We start from the raw sequence: 25372 nt of genomic DNA, 5'->3' as shown, positions 1-25372 counted from the left end.
TTTTATATTTTCAATTATATTACATATCCATATGCATAAAAGAATTACTATATAATATTACTGACGCAAAAGACCCGTCTGCATATAGTGTTTTTCATCGATTCATGTTATTATTTACTTGTAACTTATTGTACTCGATTCATTATGTATCATGTATAAGAAAAAGCTTTCCACATCAATTCATTAAAATCTTCAAGTCAGCCAACCAGTGCAGTAAATATTCAGTTTGTATGGAACATTAATGCATCTATAAACAACGTAACTATTTTCTAAACAAATGTAAATATGTACGATTGCTTGCACCTGCAATTTACTAACATTCTGCGCATTTCTTGTGAATAAAATACATATAAATTAATCTCAATCGGCTATGGAAATAAATTTGATTTTTATTGAAATTAATTCCGTTCAATCCATTGTACAGACTTTCTTCAACATAACACTGCTAATACTCACACCGACGTACCCAGATTCAATTCCTGGTACGAGTAAAGAGACTATCTTTAGCTGTGACCGAATCACTTATGCCTACCATTTGCATTAAAGACAAAAACAAATGAGAAAATTATTATTCTTATTCTTATTATTCTTATTATAAATTTAGCCAGAGAATAAATTCTAAGACTAAAGTCTTAAAAGCACTAGCATCTAAGGCTTTCGGCTTTTTATTAAAAACTCTACCGCGCTAGAGATTTGAACCCACGACCATGTAGTTGCTAATCGAGACTCTTGCCTACTCGGCCACTGAGGCCGATTATATTCCGCTGTGAGCCAATCTTTTATACTTGACACGGTAATCCTAAAAAGACTAAATGGAAAAATTTAATTCCTAGACTGGAAATTTATCTTTTGCCTGTCTATCTATGAGCCTATGAAATGGAAAGCATAGGAGGAATGTTTATTACAGATATTACACAGTTAGGTAGGTGGACAGATCGATCGGCGAACATGCCTAGACGCACCCCGGGCTTGGTAATGATTGAAGAATGCATACACTTTATGAGGTCTTGTTTCTAGGCGTTATGAAGCTTTTGATAAAAAAATTAAATTGAGAGACAATACAATAATAGGGGGATGTTATCGATTTTTCTCATTTTGGCACAGGTACTAAAGCATCGCCCATAGGCTATACGTTCAAATTTTTATCAATTTATCTGCCGTCATTTTTGAGTGAGGAGCAACAAGCCATTTTTTAATTTAGTTAAGAAACAGAGGGATTCTCAATTTACGTGGCACTGTTGGCGTGCGCGTTTTCTTCTTCTTTTATTCCTCAAGTTAAGCCTTCTTGAAATGCGATTCGAGTTCATTAACATGATATATGAAAATTTGGAAAATACAGATCTGAAAAGTGAGTAATATTGTGCTCAATATTCAAGTTCTATTACGTGAGTATATCGCATATCAGAGATATTTTTTTTTTTTATAAATTTTGGATTAAGCATAAACGTAATTAATGTTTTAGATCCGCTTGGCTTTCTACCTTGACACGAAAAGGATTTTTTTTCGGATTTTTACGATTTCTAATGTTGCTAAGCACAGAACTATCAAGCTGTTATGAAACGTACTATTACGATTTATGCATACGACTCGAATATTATGCAAAAGGTGGGCCAAGGCCGAAAAAAACGCACTAAAGTCGCTGAAAAATCAAGGCGATGTTAACGGTTCTCTCCGATTTTCGTGGTGTTGTGCACTACGAGTTTCTTTCGTCGGACTAAACAAGGATTAGCAAGGAATATTATTTAAGTGTTATGCGTCGCTTGCGTGAAGCTGTTAGCAAAAAAGGTCAGAATAGATGTAAAAAAAGAAAAAACTTAATTGGTTTTACGTTTGTGGCAATGTAATAATGTATTGGATATTTTAAGTAACTTTAAAAAGATTTACATGCCTGAAGAATTTTTCAGGTCACTTGCGTGAATTTCGGTTAAGCGTAGTCAATAACTCCATTAGAGATCCGATGAACGTCACCCAGTAGACACTGTTGGGCATGAATCAATGCCATTTGCTTTCGCTTATTTTATTCTAGTGTTTTTTTTTTTTTTTTTTTTTTTTTTTAGGTATATTAGGATCAGTACAGATGCTCCAACCACATTTGAAGATCATGTGTGCTTGTTATAGAAATTCGCTTACATTTATAACACCGTTATTAGCGTATTAGCGTTAATTTGTAACCGTTTCAATCGGTTCCCTTACCGAACGATTTAATGTTTTGTTGAAATCAATCCGTATTCTACTTATTACGTTTTTGTGCTAAAATAACACACAACCATAGTATAATATAATACTGTTGCTGCTTGTTGTGGTGATACGAGGAATATAAATGACGAAGTATTAATCGGTAACATGCCATTATGAGCAGAGATTGGGATCTGTATAAAATTTTCAAGATGAACTCAGCGAATTGGACATTATCGGAAGGAAAACTGTAGAAAATCACACGGTACGCACAATCTTGTGGAATGATTTATTTGATTTGCGGCCTTGATTGTGGGATTAAACGCTCAAGGACGCGAAACAATTGGTTTATGCTAATAAGCGAGCAACATAAGCAGATTTCCAGGTAAAGAATAAACGCAAATTGCGGTTATACTAAACAAATTTTTCTTCATTTCTATAAAAAAGTGAGGACAAGTGAGTTAAGAGCATCTTCCCCGCAGTATTTGTTGCCTTGAACTTGCATTCAGTATTCAAATGCATTCATTATAAATCTTCATAAGAAATCTTCATAAAAAAGAAATATTATTTCCACATCCTATTCCCATATGAAATGAACGTTGGTGAGGAGTTATGTTCGAGTTGGATGAAGCCTTTTAATAGCTGCCGCTATTTTATGTATGATTTTTGAATGCAACAACTATCAGATGAAGATGATCCATTCACTCTAATCACATTTGGGTATGATTTAGCGCCGACCTTTAGGCGAAGCCCACTTATTCCTATAAAGTACTGTTGCAATTAAGAGACAAATTTAGCTAATCATCGAATTTGACGCGGACAGTAAAAAGGCCATAACTTAGGAGAAGAGAGAAAATTAATTTTTGGTAATTATGCGCAACAATTCATGAATTGATTTATCTGACTTCCGAACCTTAAGCTGACCAAGTGTTCAAGACGTAAGCGCGGTTTCAAGAAACGGATAGAAGAACAACATACACATATACATAATATGAATCCCGTGTAAATTTCAATTAAAACTTGGTATATTCATGGCAAATATGCAACATATCTAATCTACGCCGCTGTTGATGAGTCCAGTGAAACTGACGATCGCCGAGTACATTGAAGTTGAACTACTGTGCTTTATTTTGAAAATCTTTTATAAAATTCATCTAGTATACGTACACACATATATGCACAGCCATTAAAATGTTTACTTATTACTCAAACATGAAACGCTGGGTCGTTTATGTGCAAGGACTAAGAAAATGTCGCAGTAATCACATTTAAGGTTCGTTTCATAACAAAACTGTTCGAAAATAAAGTTTTTCACATTTCTTCCTTAGATTCACTTTTGTGGTTATGTAAGGTTAATTGTGGTTAATTTCATGCTTACGCTACGCTTTGTCATAGTCGTGAACATAGTTACGCTCGTACGCTTACATACACATATAAGGATAGAGAAACTACAAAAAAGTTCATTCATTGTTTGGGATAGCGCGCCAATAGTGCAATTATAAACCTCATACTACGATACAAAGAAGTTTTAACCTTAGATGCCATAAATTTATTCATCTGAACAATGTCGCTGTCAATGTCATCTATTTCAAGTTATCCTTGCAGATATATTTTACTGTCGATGGTCGCACATACGAAAACCTGTCGGCATTAGTTAGAACGCAATTAATTTGGTATTTATAGTCTGTCTGTAAAATGCGTAACTTAAGTCCTTTAGTTATTTAAGAAGATACCGAACAAGTACACATAGGCTTTTGCCTACAATGGGTACGTTTACCAATCTCACCATAATTATGTTATATTTTGTTTACATCTTTAGTATTACTGTAGCGGTAAATAAGAAACAAAAAATTTTCAAAATTTTAATTGAGAGATGTGGCTTGCTCATTTCGTCGTTGTTGCTACTATTCTTTGCATAAAATTCCTTATGAAAGCAGCATGAATAGAATATCGCATAAACGCCACCTAGCGTTAGTATATGAAAATGTAGTGTTTGCAAGTAAGGGAAGAAACAAGTCCCTAACTGCCTTGTTGTATATGCAAAAAAAAGAAAAAAAAAAACGTATACCCGAAAACAGCTACAAAGCCTGGTCCGATATTTGAATTAATGCTACGTTCTAAACTTTTTTTTTATCATCTTATTCAAGAACGCAAGGTATTCGGAAGATTTCATGAAAATTCGAAGGCTTTATGAAGCATCACCACGAGAGTCGATTTTTGAGATGAAATCACTATTTAAAACCATGGTCGCGTTATTCTTGTATTAGCCGCGTTATTTACTCGCATTAATATTCAATCTGTCCCGATAAATTCGTATCTTAATCTATGGATTTCCCTAAGAACATGCTAAAAAACATGTAGGATTTTTTGGAATTGCTTTCTGAAGAATGTTATTCAATGCAGTGAAACCGCTGTCGAAAGTTAAAACTAAAATACGACCAAGTACGACGATCTTCCTTTTTTTTTATAAATAATTATAAGAAAACTTTCTTACGTACCAACAACAACGAACGTATCGAGATGAGCAAAAAATTTGTTCCAATACATTAATTGGTCCTTCGTAAATGAATTGGAAAAAAGTATTTATTAGTTTGGGGAAAAAGAAATCCATTATTTTTTCGGTAGATGGCTGCACTGATAGATTTCTGCGAAAATGCAAGCCAGGCGGCTAAAATTGTAAATGGTGTTTATGGTTCTGATACAGTAACAGCCAATTATGTGCAATTTTGGTTTCGTAGATTCCGTTCAGAAATTTTTGATGTTAAAGATGCACATCGCACAGATAGGGTGGTCGTCAAAAATGTCGATAAAATCGGAGAAATGATCGAAGTTGACCGGCATGTTAGCAGTCGTAACATCGCCCAGGAGCTAAAAATCGTCCATAAAACAGTTTTAAACCATTTACACAAAGCTGGATTCAAAAAGAAGCTCGATGTTTGGGTGCCACACCAATTAACAGAAAAAAACATGATGGATCGAATTTCCATCTGCGAAGCCTTGGCCAAACGGAATGAGATGGACCCATTTCTTAAACGGATAGTGACTGGAGATGAGAAATGGATCACATACGATAACCCTGTGCGAAAACGATCGTGGTCAAAGAGCGGTGAAGCACCTCAAACGGCCAGGAAGGTTTTGCTATGCATTTGGTGGGACTGGAAGGGGATTATTTATTATGAGTTGCTTCCATATGGCCAAACGCTAAATTCTGATCTCTGCTGTCAACAACTGGACCGTTTGAAGATAGCGATTGACCAGAAAGGGCCAGAATTGGCCAACAGGAGAGGTGTCGTGTTCCACCAGGACAACGCTAGGCCACACACATCTACAGTGACTCGCCAGAAACTTCGGGAGCTTGGTTGGGAAGTCCGGACTTGGCACCAAGCGATTATCATCTTTTTCTTGCATTGCAAAATTTCTTTAATGATAAAAAATTGGAATCTAGGGAGGATTGTGAAAATCGACTACTAGAGTTTTTTGCAAATAGAGACCAGGACTTCGATGAGAGAGGCATTTTGAAGTTACCTTTAAAATGGCAACAAATCATACAACAAAACGGTGCATATTTGACCCAAATCGGACAATCCGAAGCATGTTAAATAAAGTCCTGAAGTTCATATAAAAATAATGGATTTCTTTTTCCCCAAACTAATAATAATTACACGCTTACATAGTAGTACTTTTATTATCTTTTAAGCATTAGTGGCGTATGTGTACTGCAGGCTATTTAGAAAGCATCTTCAATTTTTATTCTGTTTTAGTATTCTTTTGACATCGTGTATGTATTTTAAAAGCTTTTGATTTTTATATATTAGCGATATGATAAATTTGTGCGGATGTATAGAAAGACCAGAACAATTTGAAAACTTGAGGCTCGTTTTGTTTTTTTCAATCGATTCAAAATTATTCAATCGATATAGGCATATCTATTCATCTATCTGATGCCTGGACACGTATTTCAGTGTTTAGTCTAAATGTGTAACACTGACATGTTTTGATCTCAATTGGATTGCAGTACTTTTCTGATAATTATCAATACAACGCCTTATTTAGAGAAAAGTCATTACATAAGAAAAGTTAATATTCACAAAATTTCTCGACAAAAACCGTTGAGTATTAGGACCTTGGGATATTATGTTGATAAGAAAAGCTTGGATCGGATAATTCAATTTTTCGTATCTAATACTTTGTACGTCAAAATGCTTTAATTTTCGATATCTCATATAGGAAAAATTTGGTCTAAGGCATACATAACTAACTGTATAAAAATCAAATTTTTTCGACTTTATCCTATTCCAAGGTTCTCAGTAAGAGAAAGTCTTCTATGGAAAAAAAATCGAATTCTTCGCATTTTCTGAAGGAAAAAAGATGAGAGTATTCTTCATATGGAAAGAAACTGTAAGCGTAGTAGTGGTGTAGTACTAGCGGCACTTATTCGTCTATCTAAGATAGCCTCTATCTATGGGAATCACTTAAAATTAATATTTCAGTTTTAATTTTTACGAGGATGATAATAAGTGACGGAAGTTTATAACAAAATAAACGAAAATTATTAATAAAAAAAATATTTTGTTATTAGATTTTAATTTTGAATTTTTTTTTTTTTTTTTTTCATTTTCGAAGCTTACCTTTGCCAATATTTCATCGCATAGTTTCTGCTTCAATACCTGAGAGTGGTTGCCGCATTTTCGTGATATTATGCGGATTAGCTTTAATCCAGCGTTCCTACAGACCGGAGCACCACCCTCATTAGGAACGGCATTCTTGTGTGTACTGCTTTGACTGGTTTCATTGTCCGCTGGAATGGCTTGCGATAAGGAGTCTCTATGCATTACCAAACTTCCTTTACGTGTTAGTTGTCCCAAATTGCCACTGCTACATTTTCTTGGCGAATTTTTGTTTTTGTTTTCCCTTTGCAATTGAGCTGATTGCCGAGCCTGTATGCTAAGACGTCGTATTTGCTCCGGTTGACTGTCATCATTATCCGAATCTGAACTAATGCCATTAATTTTTTCCAAAGTTTTCACTGATATTTGTCCAGGTCGTATATTCTGCCAGGTGGGTTTAACAAGTGATTCGCGACGTTCAGATACTTCTGCTAACAAATTAACTGAATCGCTGGATGTGGGCAAAAATGTATCTTCATTTGATTGCAATTGCTGACATTGCTTGCTCTGTGTTACTATAGGTAAAGTTTTCGGATCACTTTTTATTACACCACACACTGACATGGAGCGATTGCGTGACATTTTCGCAAGTTTTCCTCTTTTTTTTCTTTTTGTTTTCGTTTTAAGGAAATTTTACTTAGGGCTTTTGCAGAAACTTATCCTTCGCGGGACCGCTAAGATAATTTTTAGTTTTTTTTTTTTTTTTTTTTTTTTTTTTTTTTTTTTTTTTTATGTATAAACTGGCATATCGATTTTCACTCAATGAATCGCTTCCGCACTCACGCACTCATTGCCTAGCTTGTCATTATTATTATTATGTTCTATAATTAAAAATTTACTGCTCAGCCCTTATCGATTGAGTAAACAACATTTTTGTTTATTTACTATGAAATACTTCAAGTTCGTTTTAATTTATTTATATATAACGGATAATGAAAATGTATGTGTATGAAGATGCGCATATTTTTATTATTATTATTTTATTAAATTTTAAATATTCTTTACTTAAATGAAAAGGATTTGCGTTATATATGCATTTTAGAGGGTGTCGCCATAGAAACTAAAGTTCTTCTAGGCAGTGAACTGTGCGGTCGGATGATGTCGGAGAATGTGCAAGCGTATGTAGGCGTATGTACACTTGCATGTATTTCAATATACATTAAATCCCAACTTTACGCATTGAGGAGCGAACGTCTTAAAAAATAGTGTAAAAGCCAATAGAGCTAAATAGAGAGTAATTATTAGTTGTCAAGCCAGGAAGATCTAATGAATCATTGCTGGCTAATAAACTTTCAACAATCCATCCTTCCTTCGTTCACTTGCTACTAGAAATGCTGCAAATGGCTCTTTCTTTTTCCGCGGTTCGCTTAACATGCAAATAAAATGTTAGTTGTGCATAGGGCAGAACTTACAGAAGGCTTAGAGCTTGAGGCTTTTGTTGCTGCCTTATGAAGACATACCTTTTGTAAGAATCCTTATATAGGAAACCGATGTGATCGAAACTTAGCACAGTAAGTCTATATCTTAACTTGCTATTCTCATCATGAAACACTAAAAACTAGGCTTTTGTGTCTCATTCACTGAAAATGGAAAAACTTTCCTATAATTTTGTTTCATATATAATAAGTGATCGTCAAAATGACCGTCAAATGACAACAGAAAACCAACTCATTTGCAATAAAACGCTTCATGCAATTCTCCTCAATAGATGGAATAAATTCGACAGCAATAACCCTGTCGAGCCATACTAAGACGCGTGGGATGAAGATGAGAGAGTTCGTTGTGACATTTTTTTAATTAAGTTTGCCAATAACTTAGTGATATTTGTGGCGCTGAAGACCATTTACAGACTTTTAAACGAAATTCTTCGAAAAATTAAAAAAGACCAACATATTACATCATTTTAGGACACACACTGACCGAAGAATATATATATATATATATATACATATATTGAGGCTTTCATACTCTTCTTTCATTACTCATTTGTCTGTTTATATCCGGTACCACGGGTGTCAGGAGCCCCCGAAGCAACCTGCTAGCTTCGGCCTGTCAGCAGGAACGGCACATTGCGGGCGTTTCGTGATGGCTGTGGTTGGCCCAAATCGCGGGAAGAGTTTCGGCTCGGTGTGGAGTTGCATAGCAACCGGGTGTCTGACTCAAAGGAAGGCAGAGGTTTTAGATAGTGCCGCGCCCTCGCCAGGGGGGGGAGATACGTCCATATATGTATCTCCACTGGAACTTGAGGTTTTCCGCGGGGCGTTGAGTGTAAGTTCCCACACTCCGCGTGCCATCTGGCACCGTGGAGTTAAGCCTTCACGCCAGGTATCCACGTTATGCACCTAGCGACATCTGGCCGAAGTATAGCTTCCATCCCAAATACAAAATTTATTGGACCGAATTTCCATGCGCAAAATCACTTTTGAAATGTGATCCACGTACGGCAATAATAAGAGAAAAACATCGCGCTCGAAGATGAATGAACGCAAGCTAATTGTTCCCGCACTAAGCATTTAAAGAGACTTAAGTGCTTGCTAAGTGACAACTATCTCATCCTTAACACAATAGAAAATATTTTACATTTTAATATTTTTAATTTTATTTATCGAAAACAAAGGCCTGCAGAATAAGAAGGAATTCATAAATGCAGTTGAGAATTAAATTAAATATGTAAACGTTTGTTTGCTACTTGTACGAAATATTTTTAAGCTTGGATGTAGTGTAGTATGTTAACGTGACTTAATGGTTGACTGCGTTGTTTCGCTTGTTTTATTAAAATTAAATTTATCCATCTGCGTACCTAAAACACAGCAACATGTACATACATATACATAAAATGTTGACATTTTAATAAAATGAAAGTTTTTCGCTTTTTTACGTCGTTTATTTAGCACAATAAATATGATTTTTTAGACAGATTTGTTCTTTACACATGAAGAATTTTATTGATTATTTTGGCAATAATCGCTACAACGCAAATGGGATACAATAGGTTTATCATATGACGACCTATCGATAAAGGGGAATATTGAACTATCATAACATGGGAGATTTTTGCCAGTTAATGAAGGCTTTTCTAAATCCATTTGTAATATTTTCGCTTATGGTGTTAATAAGCACATATGTGTAGGTATTAATGTTCAGAACGATTTTACGAAATTGAGTCAATATATGATAAATTTTTATATATTATATATGTATTGTATATATTACTGTTCTCGTGATTAACGGGCTCACGCTCACACATCTTTAGGCTAAAACCTTTAGCCAAAGCACAGTGAAGTCGTGTGTACTATTCGCCCGTATTATTGATTTCATTAGCCGAGTATGATTAAAAGCAATGATTTTATTTTGCTTAGCAATTTCAGCAGCTAAGCTTAACAAATCAATATGGAGATAAAAGTCAAGCCAAAGCAACCAAGCACACTAATCAGATATGAAAACAATTTTTATCGGTTTTCTTTATCATCTGTAAGACTTTTCCAAGAATGACATTGGCGGCACTTAACTTTAATGCTATTAAGCTTCATAGCGATATGTAAAAGTAAGTTTAAAAATGAGTATTTTTGTTGTTGCAAATGAAAAATTTTATGCCTAAAAATAAACATTTGCAGAATGCTATGTTATTTTCCCCATTTACTTAAAAGACAAAAAGCCAACAAACATTCAAGTAGCTAACGTTCACTTGTGGAAATACATTGTGGATATGTAGCGAAACATATGAACCTATGAAGTCGGCTTTTACCGTCCGAAGCAGTAAAACAAACTTTCGTCTGTTAATTTGCAAGCGATATGGAACGAAACCATCAATGAGAGAGGTTGCAAACCAATGCCAAAAGTCACTATAGGGTAATTTTCCAACATGGCAGCCGCTCGGCAAAGTATTGCAATGATGTGTAATACAAAAAAAAAAAAAAAAAAAAAAACAAGACCACAAGGCAAGATCTTATTTAAAACTTTCATTCGGCTGCCCCCTAATAAAGCATACGAGTTGTTCGAGAACAGAAAAGATGGTTCGATATAAATTTGAGATTAATTTTAATAATCGATGCTTGCATGTATTTCGGTCATTGCCAACTCTTGAGGAAAATGATAGATAAAGTAATTCGAAATATCATGTAAACAACAGATGATTTTGATCCTTCCCTACATAAAATAACAGTTTTCCATTTAGTATTATTGAGGTATTCAGTGTATTCAGGCGCTAATCATGAAACGCTGAAAATCGCTTCGACTTGCTTCCATTGCTTGCCAGGCGAAGGAGGAGTGTTTTCTGTTGCATATTGTGACTGTCAATGAAAAGTCAATCTGTTACAACAATCCAAACGCGAAAAATCATGGGTTAATCCAGAAGAAGCGTCCATATCGACACTGAAGCAAAATATTCATGATCATAAGTTTTTGCTGTGCATATGATGGGGTCAGCAAGGTGTAGTGTATTACGAGCAACTAAAACCGATTGAAACTATTTTCGCCGATATCTAGGGACATCAATTCAACAAATTGAACGATGCATTCTGGCAAGAAAGGTCAGGAATGGCGGTCAACGCAAATCATCCGTTGTCATGAGAGCGCACGATCACACATTGCAAGATTGGTCAAGGATGCATCCCTTGCAAGTCGAAAGGAAATTTCTGGCGCATTCAGCCTACTCACCAGACATAACTCCTTGCGACATAGTCACTTGTTCAGATCGATGCAGCTTGGCTTGACTGGCACGCGATTTCGAAATGTTGAACAAGTGCGCCAATGAATTGATGATCGCATCGCTGCCAAAGCAATATTGTGCCAGCAGGAAGGGGAAAAGTTGTTGAAAATTATGGTAAATATTATGATTAATATAGAGATTGTGCCAATTTTTCCCCATAAATGCCGCTTTCAAGCGACTAAAGTGATGAAAATACGTGCAAGCATCTAATATGTTTTGATATTTATTTTGTGAAGCATATTTAAATATCGAGCATGTTCCCGTTAAAGAACAAATTACCTGAAAATAAGGCGAAATTTTTCAAAACCAATGAGTCCAGATAATAAACGAACGTCTTTCTGTTCTATAAATTATAAAAATTAACGCAATAAATACAATTATTGTAAATTGCGCTTTATTCAATTCAATTGGAAACCTTACGTATTTATTGGAGAGAATTAAACTTAAACTTAAAACTAAGAGTTGATTAGTAGATGGTAATTTATCTACATTGTCTGTCGTACGAAATATTATTTAATTGAATATTAATTATGAATATAAGAAAATATGTTATTAAATTTCTAAACTTATTTGATTGAATTGAATTCTTCTTATTATGATATAGTAAAGCATTTTGTATCAACACATAAACCAATAGCGACTACAAAAGATTAATCAGAGTGATATATTTCAGAGATACAATATATATTTTAATTGCTTTAATTGGTATTTCCATTAATTCGATAAGAAATCGAAAGTATTAATTATGTGAAGAAAAGGATTAACGTAATCTAGCTAATGTCATAGACAACTAAAAAAAAAAAATAAAATATTCATGCACAGAGATGAAGAATTTAATGCGAAAGAAAACAAAGACGAAAATTATATTCGCTTCTGATCGAATCTTTTGCACCCATCACCTTAAACCCAAACAAAAAATTTAAGAACTAAATTTTCGTACCCTATAATATTGGGTGGACGCATCTAACTTTTTTTATTTTCCCAATCAAAGTGGACATATATATATTGTATTTGTTGTAGTTTATGAATAATAAGCAAAAAATACGAAAAACAAAGATTGCCCAGTTTTTGGTACATAAGCATACGAGCTCTATAGGCATCTTCTATGAATAATTTGAGTCATTTTCAAATTCTCTTGCAAGTTTGTTGGCGATATCTTCATTTTTGGGAACAGAAAAACGTTTACCACAGATCCTGGGCAGATAGACACACATGCTAGACGCACATGCTTAGGGGGCATGCCCAAAGGGGGTTTTGAAGCTTGCTTCTGTGCGTTAAAGAGATATTGAAAAGAAACGAAATTATGATATACTGTACTGTAAACTGAATAGACGTGGGTGTGGGTCACTTTTTACACTTTTCAGAAGGGATTACAGCATTACGTAACCAATATTCAAATTTTTGAATAATTTTCCAACTAATTTTTTATTACTTTTGAAAAACCGACATTTCCTCACTTAACGTAGTACCATTGGTGTGTTCTTTAGCCCATTTGATCCATTTTCAATGCCAACCCGTGAGCAAGGGCTTTCAATATTTATGCCAAATTCAAAGTCAATAGTTTCTTTTTTTGCGACCGGGAGAATGTTTACAAAAGACAATACATAGACGGACGACCGGACAGATTGATATACCTAAATCGATATAGAAATTGATGCTGATCAAGAATATATGTACTTTGTGGGACGTTTGAAACTTTCTTCTGGCCATTGTCAACATTTTGGCAAAATGAATATACCTTCATCAGCCTTCGGTGATGGGTGTAAAAATATCATATGAAAATAAGGCAAAAGCACTGATCGGATGTGGCTGGATGTGAAACTGTACAATAAATGAATTTGTCCAAAAAAATAAGTCCAGTTCAATTGAATGACTCAGTGTTTCACTGAACGACTCATCAATGCAAATAGAAGATAAGAATGAGAGTCCGACATTTCATAGGGAGAGATAAACGGTATTACTATGAAGCAATAGAAATAAGTCTCATCGATAGCCTTTCGACAAATGAAATAATAATAATGCAAGATATTTGGCGCGAAACGATTTCAATAATTGCTAAGAAGAAATGTTTCTTTTCTGAAAGTAGTAAATATATTATATAAGATATTATTATATATTTAATAATAATAAGCGGTTTCTGACGACTCTCCAATGTCGGCTACGTAAATAAATAGAGCGATGTGAAGTTATATTTAAATATAACTAGCAAAGACACAAACCAAATTTTTTTTGCAATCCCTATAAAGCCGTTAACAGAATTCTGTTAAACGAAGTCTCGGAGGGATTTAACTGCAAATACAAGTGAAATAGAACTTTTCGAGAATTTTTTTGCAAATTATTATAAACAAAACATGATTTTATGTAAGTTAATTAATATTCGAAAAGATAACATTTTTACACTATGTCATAAATGAGGTTGATAAAGCGAAAGTTTGCATAGCTACTGTGGCCAAACCATGCCCTGTGAAAAAATGAAACTAGCCTATAATGAATCCTCTATTAATAGCCTTTCCGAAGATGTGCACTTTATATTACGATTTGCCCCGAGAATTTTTTTATGGAAATTCCTCCGAGAGTCTACACATTCTGGTTTGTGTCTTTGTTAGTTATATTTAAATATAACTTCACGCCATTAATAAATAGAAAATACCTTTTCAATTGCAAACGGGTCAGTTAATTAACTTAAATTAAACCTATGGTTGTCTTGATCAGATATTTGCACCAAGTTTTAGTTTAAGGATATGCTGCATGAATACTTTGGCAGGATGGCAGGATTGTGACCGTTGTTTTCCATTTTTAGAAAATTTGTGGTCATTTTAATTTAAACCCAAATAAGCTTTTTGGGTCTCCTTTCTCTCACCCCATTTCCCTTACTTGTTACAATAAATTTAACTTAAAATGTGCAGAAATACAAATTAATTAACTCATTTTGCGTTTATCTTTAAATTCGATCATTTTTCCAGCATATACAGTATGCTGTATATGTTCTTGACATGTGCAACCACAAGTGATTATATGAAGAGGGAGCGGATATATATAAGAAAATGCCGTCCAGTCGATTACTATGAAAAAAATTCATTTGAGTGCGGTTGCGGTTTTTGGAATTTTCTATGAATGTAAACGCCAATCTAGTGGTCAAACGCATGTGTAGTTAAGAAGAAAAATAAAGGAGAACTGGACTTTGTATTTAAAGAGGATGACTCTGAGTGTGACCATAACTGTTACTGGATTCTAAATTAGGTTATCAAGGTGCAACCGCAAATGTGAGGACAGATAAAATAATATTTCGAATCGATAAATCGTAACGAGTTAAAGTGCGTTCAGAGCAGATACCTTGAGGCTTCAAATTTATGTAAAGCAATTTTTTTGCAAATATTTAAGCGTTTAGAAGAGATAAATGAAAAAAAATGAGACAAACTGTTTATGCTATACACCACTTGCGATAGAACGTTATTGGCAATCGATTGGATTGGACAATTTTTACGACTAGAGTAGAGACAAGACGCCACGAAATACCCTACAACATTGCGCTTAATATATCTGTTTTTTTATTTTCTTGACAAACTACCCAAAATTTTACTTTATTTCCATATAAAATTCAAATTTTGCAAAGTATATGATAGCGTTGATGTTTTTTACATCAATGTAATCGCAAGTTTTTTCCCATACAACGCATTATATGCGGAGTAAATGTGGTCCAAACCAAGCGATTTTCAATAGACTTTACCATGGGGTCGAAACACAGTCAGTGTACCATATTTGGTCAAAATGTCGAAATATGCGAAAAACCGGCTAAACACAAAAAGCATGCGCAGACATCAAACTGCCCGATAGCCTTAAAAAAATACCAAAAACTATTCCGTATCGATCAGTGTTCACATACTATTGCCAGAAAAGGCACAAGCTGCAATAAACAATAAAACATATACAATAGCGAAGGTCTTCCCCTTCTCCAACACGCTTTCTGAATGCCACGTGGTCGACTTTTTCGACAAGTTTTGTTGTTTATTTAGATTTTTGGGTTTATTCAAAATTGAACGGTTGGATATCAACAAAATATATTATGTCGTTGACTATCATAACATATTCCATAAGTCTATAAGCCTTTTCTTCTTCAAGGGCCGCACAGTCTTAACCACTTGAGCAAGTTAGACCGAGGAGAATCGGAATTTAATCGAGGAAAAGTTAAATAAGCCTATGTTTCTTCCCGAGAGAAAAATCATATCAATAAGTAAATGTTCTGTTGCGCTTAACTAAGTGCAACCTTACGTTTATTAATAAATTGCGTACATATTTCAAGGACAAGTACGCCGGTTTAATGAATAGAATCTTTTTTTACAATTGCAAAAAACAGCTCATGTTTTGTTAAGGTTTTTCTAATATTATAATTTCAATGTTTTTACGTTCATTATAATTGAAATTCAATTTTTATTTTTACAACTTTTGTGTAATATAATAATAATCGAAATGTTATATAAAAACAAAATTTTATATAAATCAATTAATTAATGTAGAAAAAAACAACAAACGAAAAGCTTTTACTTGTGATGGCCTTTTAGCGTTAGAAAGTTTAATAGATTTACACACAAGAGGACAGTTATGTTCAGTTTGTGACGCGTACAACGTTTCGATTAGTTTTCGTGATTTTACTGCCTTTCGACCGAAAATCTACATAGAGAGAGAGAGAGAGAGGCATTTTGAAAAATATTTCTTTGCAGATTTCTTTACTATGCCATCAGCTACGAGGGAAGTCCGTGCTTCACTTTTTTTCAACATATCCGTGAGCTTGCTTAGACTTTAGTAGAGGCAGCGAAACCTGTCTTACTTAGTTCGTATTAGATTTAGGACTAAAGTTTAATCATATGCTTTTCTTTCCGACACGAGCTAAAACGAGTGAATAACTGTTTAACTGAATTAGTGAGAGGTACAACAATTTTTTGGAAGGAGAACTACAAAGAAACATCTGCTGTCAACATAGCGTATAAATGAATATTTTCTTTTCCAGAGCCAATATCACTAGTGACGTAACTTTTTGAAAAGGTCTAAAAATTATTCAATGCGAGAAGCATAGCGTAATCATTTTCAATCGATTATGGCATATTAGAACGATAAAAGAGGAAATGGACAGATTTCAATATTTACACATCTCAATAAATTGAATAGAATAGTAAAGTTTCCATCCTACGTCTATAAATTGGATTTTGTGCACGCTAGCGCCTAATGCATTTGGAAAGGATTATCAATGAGTAGCTTGCTTAAGAGAACATTAAAAATTTAGGTCAGTAAAAAGTCTGTATTGTATAGTCACAAAATTGAATAAAAGTACAGATTAGGCAAAAATATTTAAATAACGATAAATTTCGGGAAGACGTCAACCAGTCTCGTTATCAAAGAAGATATGCCAAATCATGATGTGCCGTGTGAAACAATAAAATGTATTCAAAAATACAATATCAAATATTTAATGACTAAGAGAGGAAAAATCATTAATTATCATAGTCATTGAAACGAACGGATGCAAACCGCAGATGCACTTGCGATAAATCCATCTTTTATAACACGAATCGATTTTAATATTTTCGTTTGTTTGTTTGTATTCAAACTGCCTATCCCAATTCGATTAAGAGATTATTTGATAAAATATGTTACAATGGTTGACATATTTTACTCCAGAAATAAAGTTCATAGACAATGTTTTGAATCGAACTAATCTCAGTTAAGTGTTAGATAAAGTTTTATTTTAAAAAATCGCTTTACATGAAAAAAAATTGCAATTTTTAATATTCTTCGGTAAAAATCAAAGGAAATTATTCTTTTGACTACACTCTTCTACTACTACTCTTCTACTACATGAGTATAGAAAATTTCGACTGCATTAGATCGTACCCGTATAGACTACCATATAAACATTATTGTTACAATAACAATTAAAACTTTTTTATATGGCAGAAAAGTCTGCTTTTGACTATTTCACGGCGAAAATTTTTCCAAAAAAGTAGCAAATGTGTAGCGCACGCATTGATCTACTTTTCGTATTCTTCCCCATACAAGGATTTTTATAGAAAGCAAACTTATATATGGCAGTAAATCATATTTAAGTATTAAATTGATGAAGAATAATGAACTAATTCTGTGACAGACCGAATGGCTTAACTCACTTTTAACTACATAGGTTCACGCTTTCGACCTGCTCTCATATATAGATTCTCATTAAAGATAAGCTTTAACAGGGAACACGCCATAATGCTTGGTATTTCGCGACGGAAATAGGTAAAGAATTGCTATAGGTAAAGTGTTGCAGTGTACTTAATAGTCGGTTTTATGCGACGAAAATGTTTTAACTTACTACCAATTTTGACAGCTCACTTCAATTTTTTGTGCTGATCCTATTCCTGCAATAATTCTCATATCTTTATAATTGTTTCTATTTTCGTATATAGTTTAAATTATAATTTGAAAAAGGAGTATATTTTTCGCATTTTTTCATCAATCTCTATGTAAAACTTTGTGTTTATATTCTTAAGACTAAGAAGAATGCACTCTTTAGGTGACTGTACATATTTTGACAGGCATTACTTTCAAACAAAAATATGATGAAAATGATATGATTCGCAAAGTATATATATATTGTTACATTTTCCTTTTCATTATATTATATATACGCATCTATTTTGGTGTATGTAGTGAAATCAAATTTAATGAACGGTGTTCATTTAATGCTTTGTTAAGCAATGGAAACGTAAAATAATAATGTATAAGTAAAATTGAAAACAAAAATGTATATTATTATTAATATTATTATTATTATTATTATTAATTTTGCAAGAGAATAAATTCTAAGACTAAAGTCTTAACGCACTAGCATCTAAGGCTTTCCGACTTTATTCAAAACTCTACTGCACTTGAGATTTGAACCCCACGACCATTGAGTTGCTAGTCGAAACTCTTGCCTACTCGGCCATTCAAGCGGTAAAAAAAAAAAAAAAGAATGTATAATAAGCATGGTAGCTTCGAAACAATTCCTAAATACGCACTTTTTCAAGAAGCATTCTATAATATGTGAAAAGGTTGGAGCGCACTGTTACTTATTAGTGCATCGGCTAGATAGCGCAGAAAAACTATCGGTTTAATCTTGCCCACCACACACTTATTCAATCTACACTTTGAACTCTATTATAGTATGAAGCTTAGTAATAGCGTTTTCGTATTTCTATACTTATTTATTATACATTTTTCAAGTTTTTTTTTTTTTTTTCAGATGTAGATTTCTTTCTGGGCGGACGCAAACACAGAATCGTTAAGTTTAATTATTTTCTTATATGGCCTTATGGCGTCTCTCATCGCTTCCAAGTAGCATGATGAAGGTATTTTTCAATTAAATTTCCTTTTATTTACTTTTCCAACTAAATTTTAATTAAATTGCATATTTTACGTATACATTTTAATATAATTGTAAAAAATATGTTCATTAACTATGCCTTATATACTACATATTAGCCTACATATTATTTACCATAACGGATTCTGGGAAACGTAATTTATTAAATGACTGCAAAAAGTACTAAGCAAAAGATTTGATTTAATTATATCTAACTAAGCGCTTCCACCGTACAATTTAAGCAATATTCATCTTAATTATGCACAACTATATGCATACACAAAAAAAAAAAAGAAAAAAGAAACGCAGCACACACACACATACAGAATACCGTTAGTACTTTCTTTAACTTATGTTAACTTATGCCTATAATTTGTCCCGCAATACTTTTTAGTAAACTTAAGCGACAATAAATCTATTGTACTATACATAAATCTTTTGAAATACACATACACAAATACAAGTCAGCAACATAAAATTTCAATTCTAAGCTTATAATGCTCATATAAAGAGTATGCGAAACGCTCACATACACAACCGCCGAACACCGAATTATATTTGTTATAATCCAGTTCCGCCAAAGAATGACAACCGTAACGTATGAAATCACTTAAAAGACTGAAACGAAGAACATAAAACATGAAAATTATATATACATCTACTTACGATGCAATGAAAACAAACGGCGCCAAATTGTTCGATTTGTATGCCCGAGCTGATTGAAAAGGAATAGCAACAAGTTATGGTCGCGAGGATTTTTTTACTTTTACTTTATTTGCTTTTATTTTATTTATTTATTTATTTTGTTTTTGTTTTTGGTTTCGTTTTTTTTGTTTTTGTTTTCTTTTTTCGTTAAGGATTGCTTGTAATCGTTTCACAAGTGCCTAAACAATGCTTATAAACAGCAGAATTGTTTCTGAAAGCTATGTTCGATACACATTCTTGTTTTAAAAACTTACCGTTAAAGCTATGCCGACAGTAGCCGAAAATGAACCTAAACGAAATTCACCTGTATTGTATTTAACTAAGAATGATGTTTTGCCAACACCAGAATCGCCCAACAGTATTGTCTAAAAGAAAAATTAAAATAATACAATATATTAAGCAAACAAGAAAATCTACATTCATTTTCGAATGAATTTTCGAAAGTCATCAATCAGCACAAACTAATTCTCGGAAAAACGTAAAAAAGTCTTCCCTTCATCCTTCGGGCCTAAATGAACTAATTTAGATCATTTCTTGAACTATATTTGCCAGACATCAAATTTATCAAAGGTTTTGATTCTCAATGACCTCATATTTCACTTTTCCTTGTTTTTCTTTCTTTTTGATTACTTTCTGTTCATTCGGGAACACATTTTTATTGGATTTTAGAGTTTATCTGTTAAATTGAAGAAAAAAAACATGATAACCAAATTTTAATTTTCTAGAGATTTCTTATGCGTTGTCACCTCAAAAAAACTTCACAATATAAAGTGGTAAGGAAGTAAGGATTTCAGCAATATTTTCAAATTTAGAAAATATTGTACCCAAGCCCATACAAGATCGCAGAAACGTTAAGTCCGCTATCTTAAATTTACAGCCGCCATAGTGGTCTTTTTAGGCACGAGCAGTCAAAGACTACGAAAGTTAATTCCTAAAGTGCTAGCGTCTGCCTACAGTCATTATGCTAGTGTATAAATAAGTTGTGATCAATGTATTTATGGCAAAACGTACTTACTTTCAAAAGAACAGTAAAAATGTTCCTTCATTGGCCGGATACTTTTAATAAAAATGGAATTTCATGTGTGACACGATAACTGATTAGTTGGATTTTTGGGGTATAGTTATAAGTATGAACGCGTCGGTGAGACAGCCAGACCAAGAGACTTCACTTGAAAAAGTCGTCAACTAGAAATCGAAACGCCTAGTGAATATAGTGGGAATTCTAGTTCAATGGTACTAATATTTCCTGTTTCGCTTCGAAAAACCCCGTAGGGATTTGCTTATATATCTTTCAGTCATTATAATCGGTCATTTGAAACGACTTGTCAAAATTTGTTCTGGCCTCTATAACATAAGCATAACAAAATGCTTGATATTAAGAAGTTACTGCGATTTTAAGACAGATATTATTGCTCGTGACCTGCATATACTGTTTATATCCTATTTGCAGAAACTTGACACTATTGCGATCAATTTCAAAGTGTTTTTTCTTGACAAAAAATTGAAATTGAAATGCGATTTAACAAGAATAACATATATGACATCGAATACGTTTTACGCAAAAGCCGAGGTGAAGAGAAAATTCTGGGGTTAATTATTTGTTACGAATAAGACGCGGACCGATGCATTATGTGAGAATCGTTTTAGGGATGTAAGCTTTTACTGAAGGTCACGCTTTCGGCGAGCGCTGTGATCATAGTTATTATACGAAATATGAAAGTTTGTAAGTAAGTGCAACAAATCTTCATCTGTGAATGAAAATCAGAAACATTTCATCATTGTTTTATAATTTTTTTAATCCACAACTTTTGAAAGACAACCAAGTACACGGACATAATTAACCCAATTTGAAAGTGAGAGAAAATATATGTATATCTCTGCTGTGAGTGTAGGGACGTTATAAACCATACAGTAACGTTGATTTAATCGGAGTGTTGAGCAAGCACTATACCTAACGCAAGAGAGTAGTTTGTATATTCGACTTGGATCGTATTCTTTTTTAACCCAAGCAATTGATTGCGTTGTTGTATTGACACAAGGAATAGTTTCAATAAATTTTTATAAATATTTCATATATTTATTTATTGCATATGAATATAAATAAATAATAAATAAGTTAAATATTGGATTGCCTAATAGAACATATTCATCCACGTTACAATATACAAATATACGATATCTTGATATACGTATATATATGTACGGGTAAGAACCCAGTGCTAAATCTGCCTTAATTGAAGAAGGCTTTTGACAATTTTTAGTGAACATTTTCATCTATTTTCATAGATTTTCGTCCTTCGCAGAGATTTTCATAAGAATAGCTTAGGATTAACTTCAACGTTTCATTCAGATAAAAATTTAAGAAAACAGCAAACAGTTATCGGCTTTTTATTAATCTTGAATGAACCAATGCAGAAGTTTAATTATTATCAGGATTTCACCTATCGAAAGCGGAAAAGAGGACGGAGTAAATAAACGGTAAGTTGAGATCAATTTATTCTATTAGAAGAAAGTTTTAACATCATAATCGTTCTTTCAACGACCAAACGAACAACGATGCATGTCTAAATCGATTCAACTTTTGTTTCGTCTGATCAAGACGTGATATGGGTTCACTTATAAATTGATAATCTCTATACGATACGAATATTTGTTAAGCTTAACAATAGACCCGTCGTGAGTTTAAATATGAATAATTTTATTTCATCCATTAATCTTTTCTTACCTTATGATTGACGGTATCATCGAATGGTTGTAAATGCATTGGTGCTGGCTGCATGCCCACCTCGTCGTAATGATATGAACGCCAGCCGTCATCGTAGTCATCTACTGTGTAAACAGCATCTTCCAAGGCATATAATTGTAAAGCTTCTCGTGGTGGTCTATAACCCGGGTAACCGCTCGGTGAATGTGAGCGACAATATTCTGTTGACGCTACGGCGCCGTCACCATAATAAACTGTACCACGTGTTTGACCCGAATCATTATTCGTATGAAAGTTGTATTTTCGGGACTCTTCCAAACGTTTCTGTGTAGTTTCAGCATCTTCGAAGACGTCATCACTCATACTACTCGCATCATCCGGTAATTGAGACATTTTATGTTAAGCGGTTGTTGGTAGCTTTTAAGGATATGCTTGGTTTAATCAATTTAAGTAAAAAGAAATTCGTTACAAACAAAACTTGTCAGGGTGGGATTTGTTTTCAAATTGTTTTCGTTAATAGTTCTTTTTATTTTTCATTTATTAATTTAACGACTACAAGTTGATTAATTAAAACTTTTCGTTACTTTGGGAATCCATTGACAATGATTTTTTATATTTTTAATATAGTTGGTCCTTATTATATTATTATAAACTTGATGCGTTTGCTTTTCAATTTTAAAACGCTGTAAAGTGCATGCTGTTAACTCTATTTACTTGATTTAATCTTAGCTTTTGGTTTTAAGTTTTGAAAAAGGCGCTTTTAAAATAATCATAAATAGTTGCTAGAAATAATATTTGCAAAAAATTGAAATAATTTATGTTAAATCAAATGTATAGGACGTTCACCTACCTTCATCCTACCATAGAAGTCACAAGGGAAAAAATTGATTCATCATAGATGTGTGTGAGGAACGTGTCTTGTATAAATTAACACCTGCGGACAAGTTCGACAGTGGAAGAATGATCATTTGAGAGAAAATATTTGCAAATAAAATAGATTGCCCCGTTAAACGTTACAAGCAAAAAGTAGAAAATAAAAAAGAAAAAAAATTTTGTTTCTCTTTCTAACCGAAAATTATCAAATGCTATTTTTCTGTATTTGAAAAGATGATCCTAAGAGATCGAAAAACAAGTTCCTTAAAACTCATGCAATTTTCCTCGGTTGACCACCAACAGAAAAAAAAAATTTTTTCATACAAGTTGATGGTCCTTATTTAATGTGACCACACAATTAGATATAATGCATTACCACAAAAAGCATCATTTTCAAAATTTCCTTTCAACCGAATCAAAATTTTAATTTACTTCATTCGACCAATTGGATTAGAGTTAAGCTCAACAGTGAAACTCAACCTGCTTATGACAGTGGAATAAATTTTAAGAAGGTCTCCGCTGTTTCGCTACGGTAATGTGTGCATGCATTTATACTATTTATGTTATTTGCATTATATACGCTGTACGAATTAACTTAATTTGGAAGTGTATTTTTGTAAAATTTGGCAGCACTCCATTAACGATCGAACGAACATAAAAAATATATTCATTTTGCTCCTTTCATTTATGTACGATTTTTGATAATAATAAGCGAACGCTTGGGGCAACTTTGACGACTTTATAACTTAATCTGTGAAGAGTGGGAAGAAACGATTTTATATATAATTTTTTTCTAGGCATAGTTTCAATACATGAAGGAATATAATCTCTGCCTCTTGTCGAATTATAATTTTAATTGCTAAATTATTTATGCACTTAGCATATATATTCTTTACTTGCTCGACTTTTACACCCTTCACCACTCCTATATGATATTTTTGCGAATGTAATAAGTAATACCCATACGCATTTAAGATCAATGAGCTTTTTACTGCTCCATGATCAATCCAGAATCACTTTCTCCATCGGAATCTGAAGCGATTTACACCTGCACTTCACAAACTTTGAGTTATCTTGACGAAATTTAATGCATTGGTGTGATTTTACGCCAACGACGAAACCTATTAAAAATAGATTGAAACCAACGATATTTACGATCACACAACGCCTTATCTTGGAAAAGACGTCATAAAAAATTTGCTATTTCAAAGTGATTGGCAATGCTAAATTAATGTGAAAAATTTTCGTCGTGTAAATCAACTTTTTTGAACTACCTTTTGTTATGGTTTGATATATTAATTTACTGCGCTAGGGTTAAAATACGTAGGCCTGTTCTTTAAATCCCATCGCATATTCGTATTTCATGAAAAGTATTCCTTTTCGGGTAAATAAGATATAAGTTCTGATTTTTTTATCAGAAGAATAAGTGAAGAAAGCTTGTGGGCGTTGAGTGTAGAGTGTTGAATAGTCGGCCTTGCACGACTCCAATGAACAACAACAACTGTACAATACATTTCCTTGTTTTAATTAATTAAATTAAAATTTCAATTGTTTTTTCAAATTTTTTTTTAAAGTCAGCACTCACCGTACATTTCTCAATATTCTCTTAAATTTTGTCTATCTCTCTCTCTCTCTCTCTCTCCAAACATTTCTCTTATCTATGAAATCTTAACAAATCTGTGATTTTCTTTAATGCAACTCTCTTTATTAATCCATGAGAATGATGCAATAAATTGACGTATCACCATGATATTGGAGTGGTTGCTATTGTTATTTATTAATTATGTAGACTTTGGTTTAGTTGGCAGTTATATATGCTTGATTGCTGAATTGTTGTTATAAATTTCGTTAAATTTTTGGTAAATTGGGATATCATGTAGCATACGAACGTCGTCGACTTTCATTTTTTGTCTTGTGATTTACGAATGAAATTAAATGAAATTAATGTAGTTTATTTACGAGTCAACTAATTATTGCTAATAATTTGTATATTTGGCTGCATTCGACATTTTGTACGCACATATATGTATTACTAATGCTTACATCTACAATAACTGCTTAGTCAATAAATTCCCTAAATAACGTTATTCGTTCGCATGGAATGTGTGTTTTTTATTTTTTTTTTCCATTTATTACTACGAGATAAGAATATTTTTTCCTAC

General features: G+C 33.2%; 1 protein-coding gene across 6 annotated transcripts in view; it reads right to left on the bottom strand.

The window, feature by feature from the left end:
• LOC119645249 (ras-related protein Rab-26) overlaps nucleotides 1-25366 on the bottom strand; it is a 38225-nt gene extending 12859 nt beyond the window's left edge. For 3 of the 6 annotated variants that reach the window (XM_038045351.1, XM_038045353.1, XM_038045352.1), the window contains exon 1: nucleotides 6804-7680. In XM_038045351.1, the coding sequence (XP_037901279.1) occupies nucleotides 6804-7424 (621 nt within the window). In that variant the 5' untranslated portion in view covers nucleotides 7425-7680. Of the gene's footprint in view, nucleotides 1-6803; nucleotides 7681-19887; nucleotides 19999-22358; nucleotides 23120-23187; nucleotides 23272-24795 lie in introns of those variants that run through there. The other 3 variants (XM_038045354.1, XM_038045355.1, XM_038045356.1) reach the window with 3 other exon arrangements.
• Nucleotides 25367-25372: the final 6 nt, after the last annotated feature.

This window comes from Glossina fuscipes, unplaced genomic scaffold, assembly GCF_014805625.2.
Source record: "Glossina fuscipes isolate IAEA_lab_2018 unplaced genomic scaffold, Yale_Gfus_2 1, whole genome shotgun sequence".
NCBI lineage: Eukaryota > Metazoa > Arthropoda > Insecta > Diptera > Glossinidae > Glossina > Glossina fuscipes.
The sequence above is the reverse complement of the archived record's forward strand: the minus strand, read 5'-3'. Positions and strand labels throughout refer to the sequence as shown.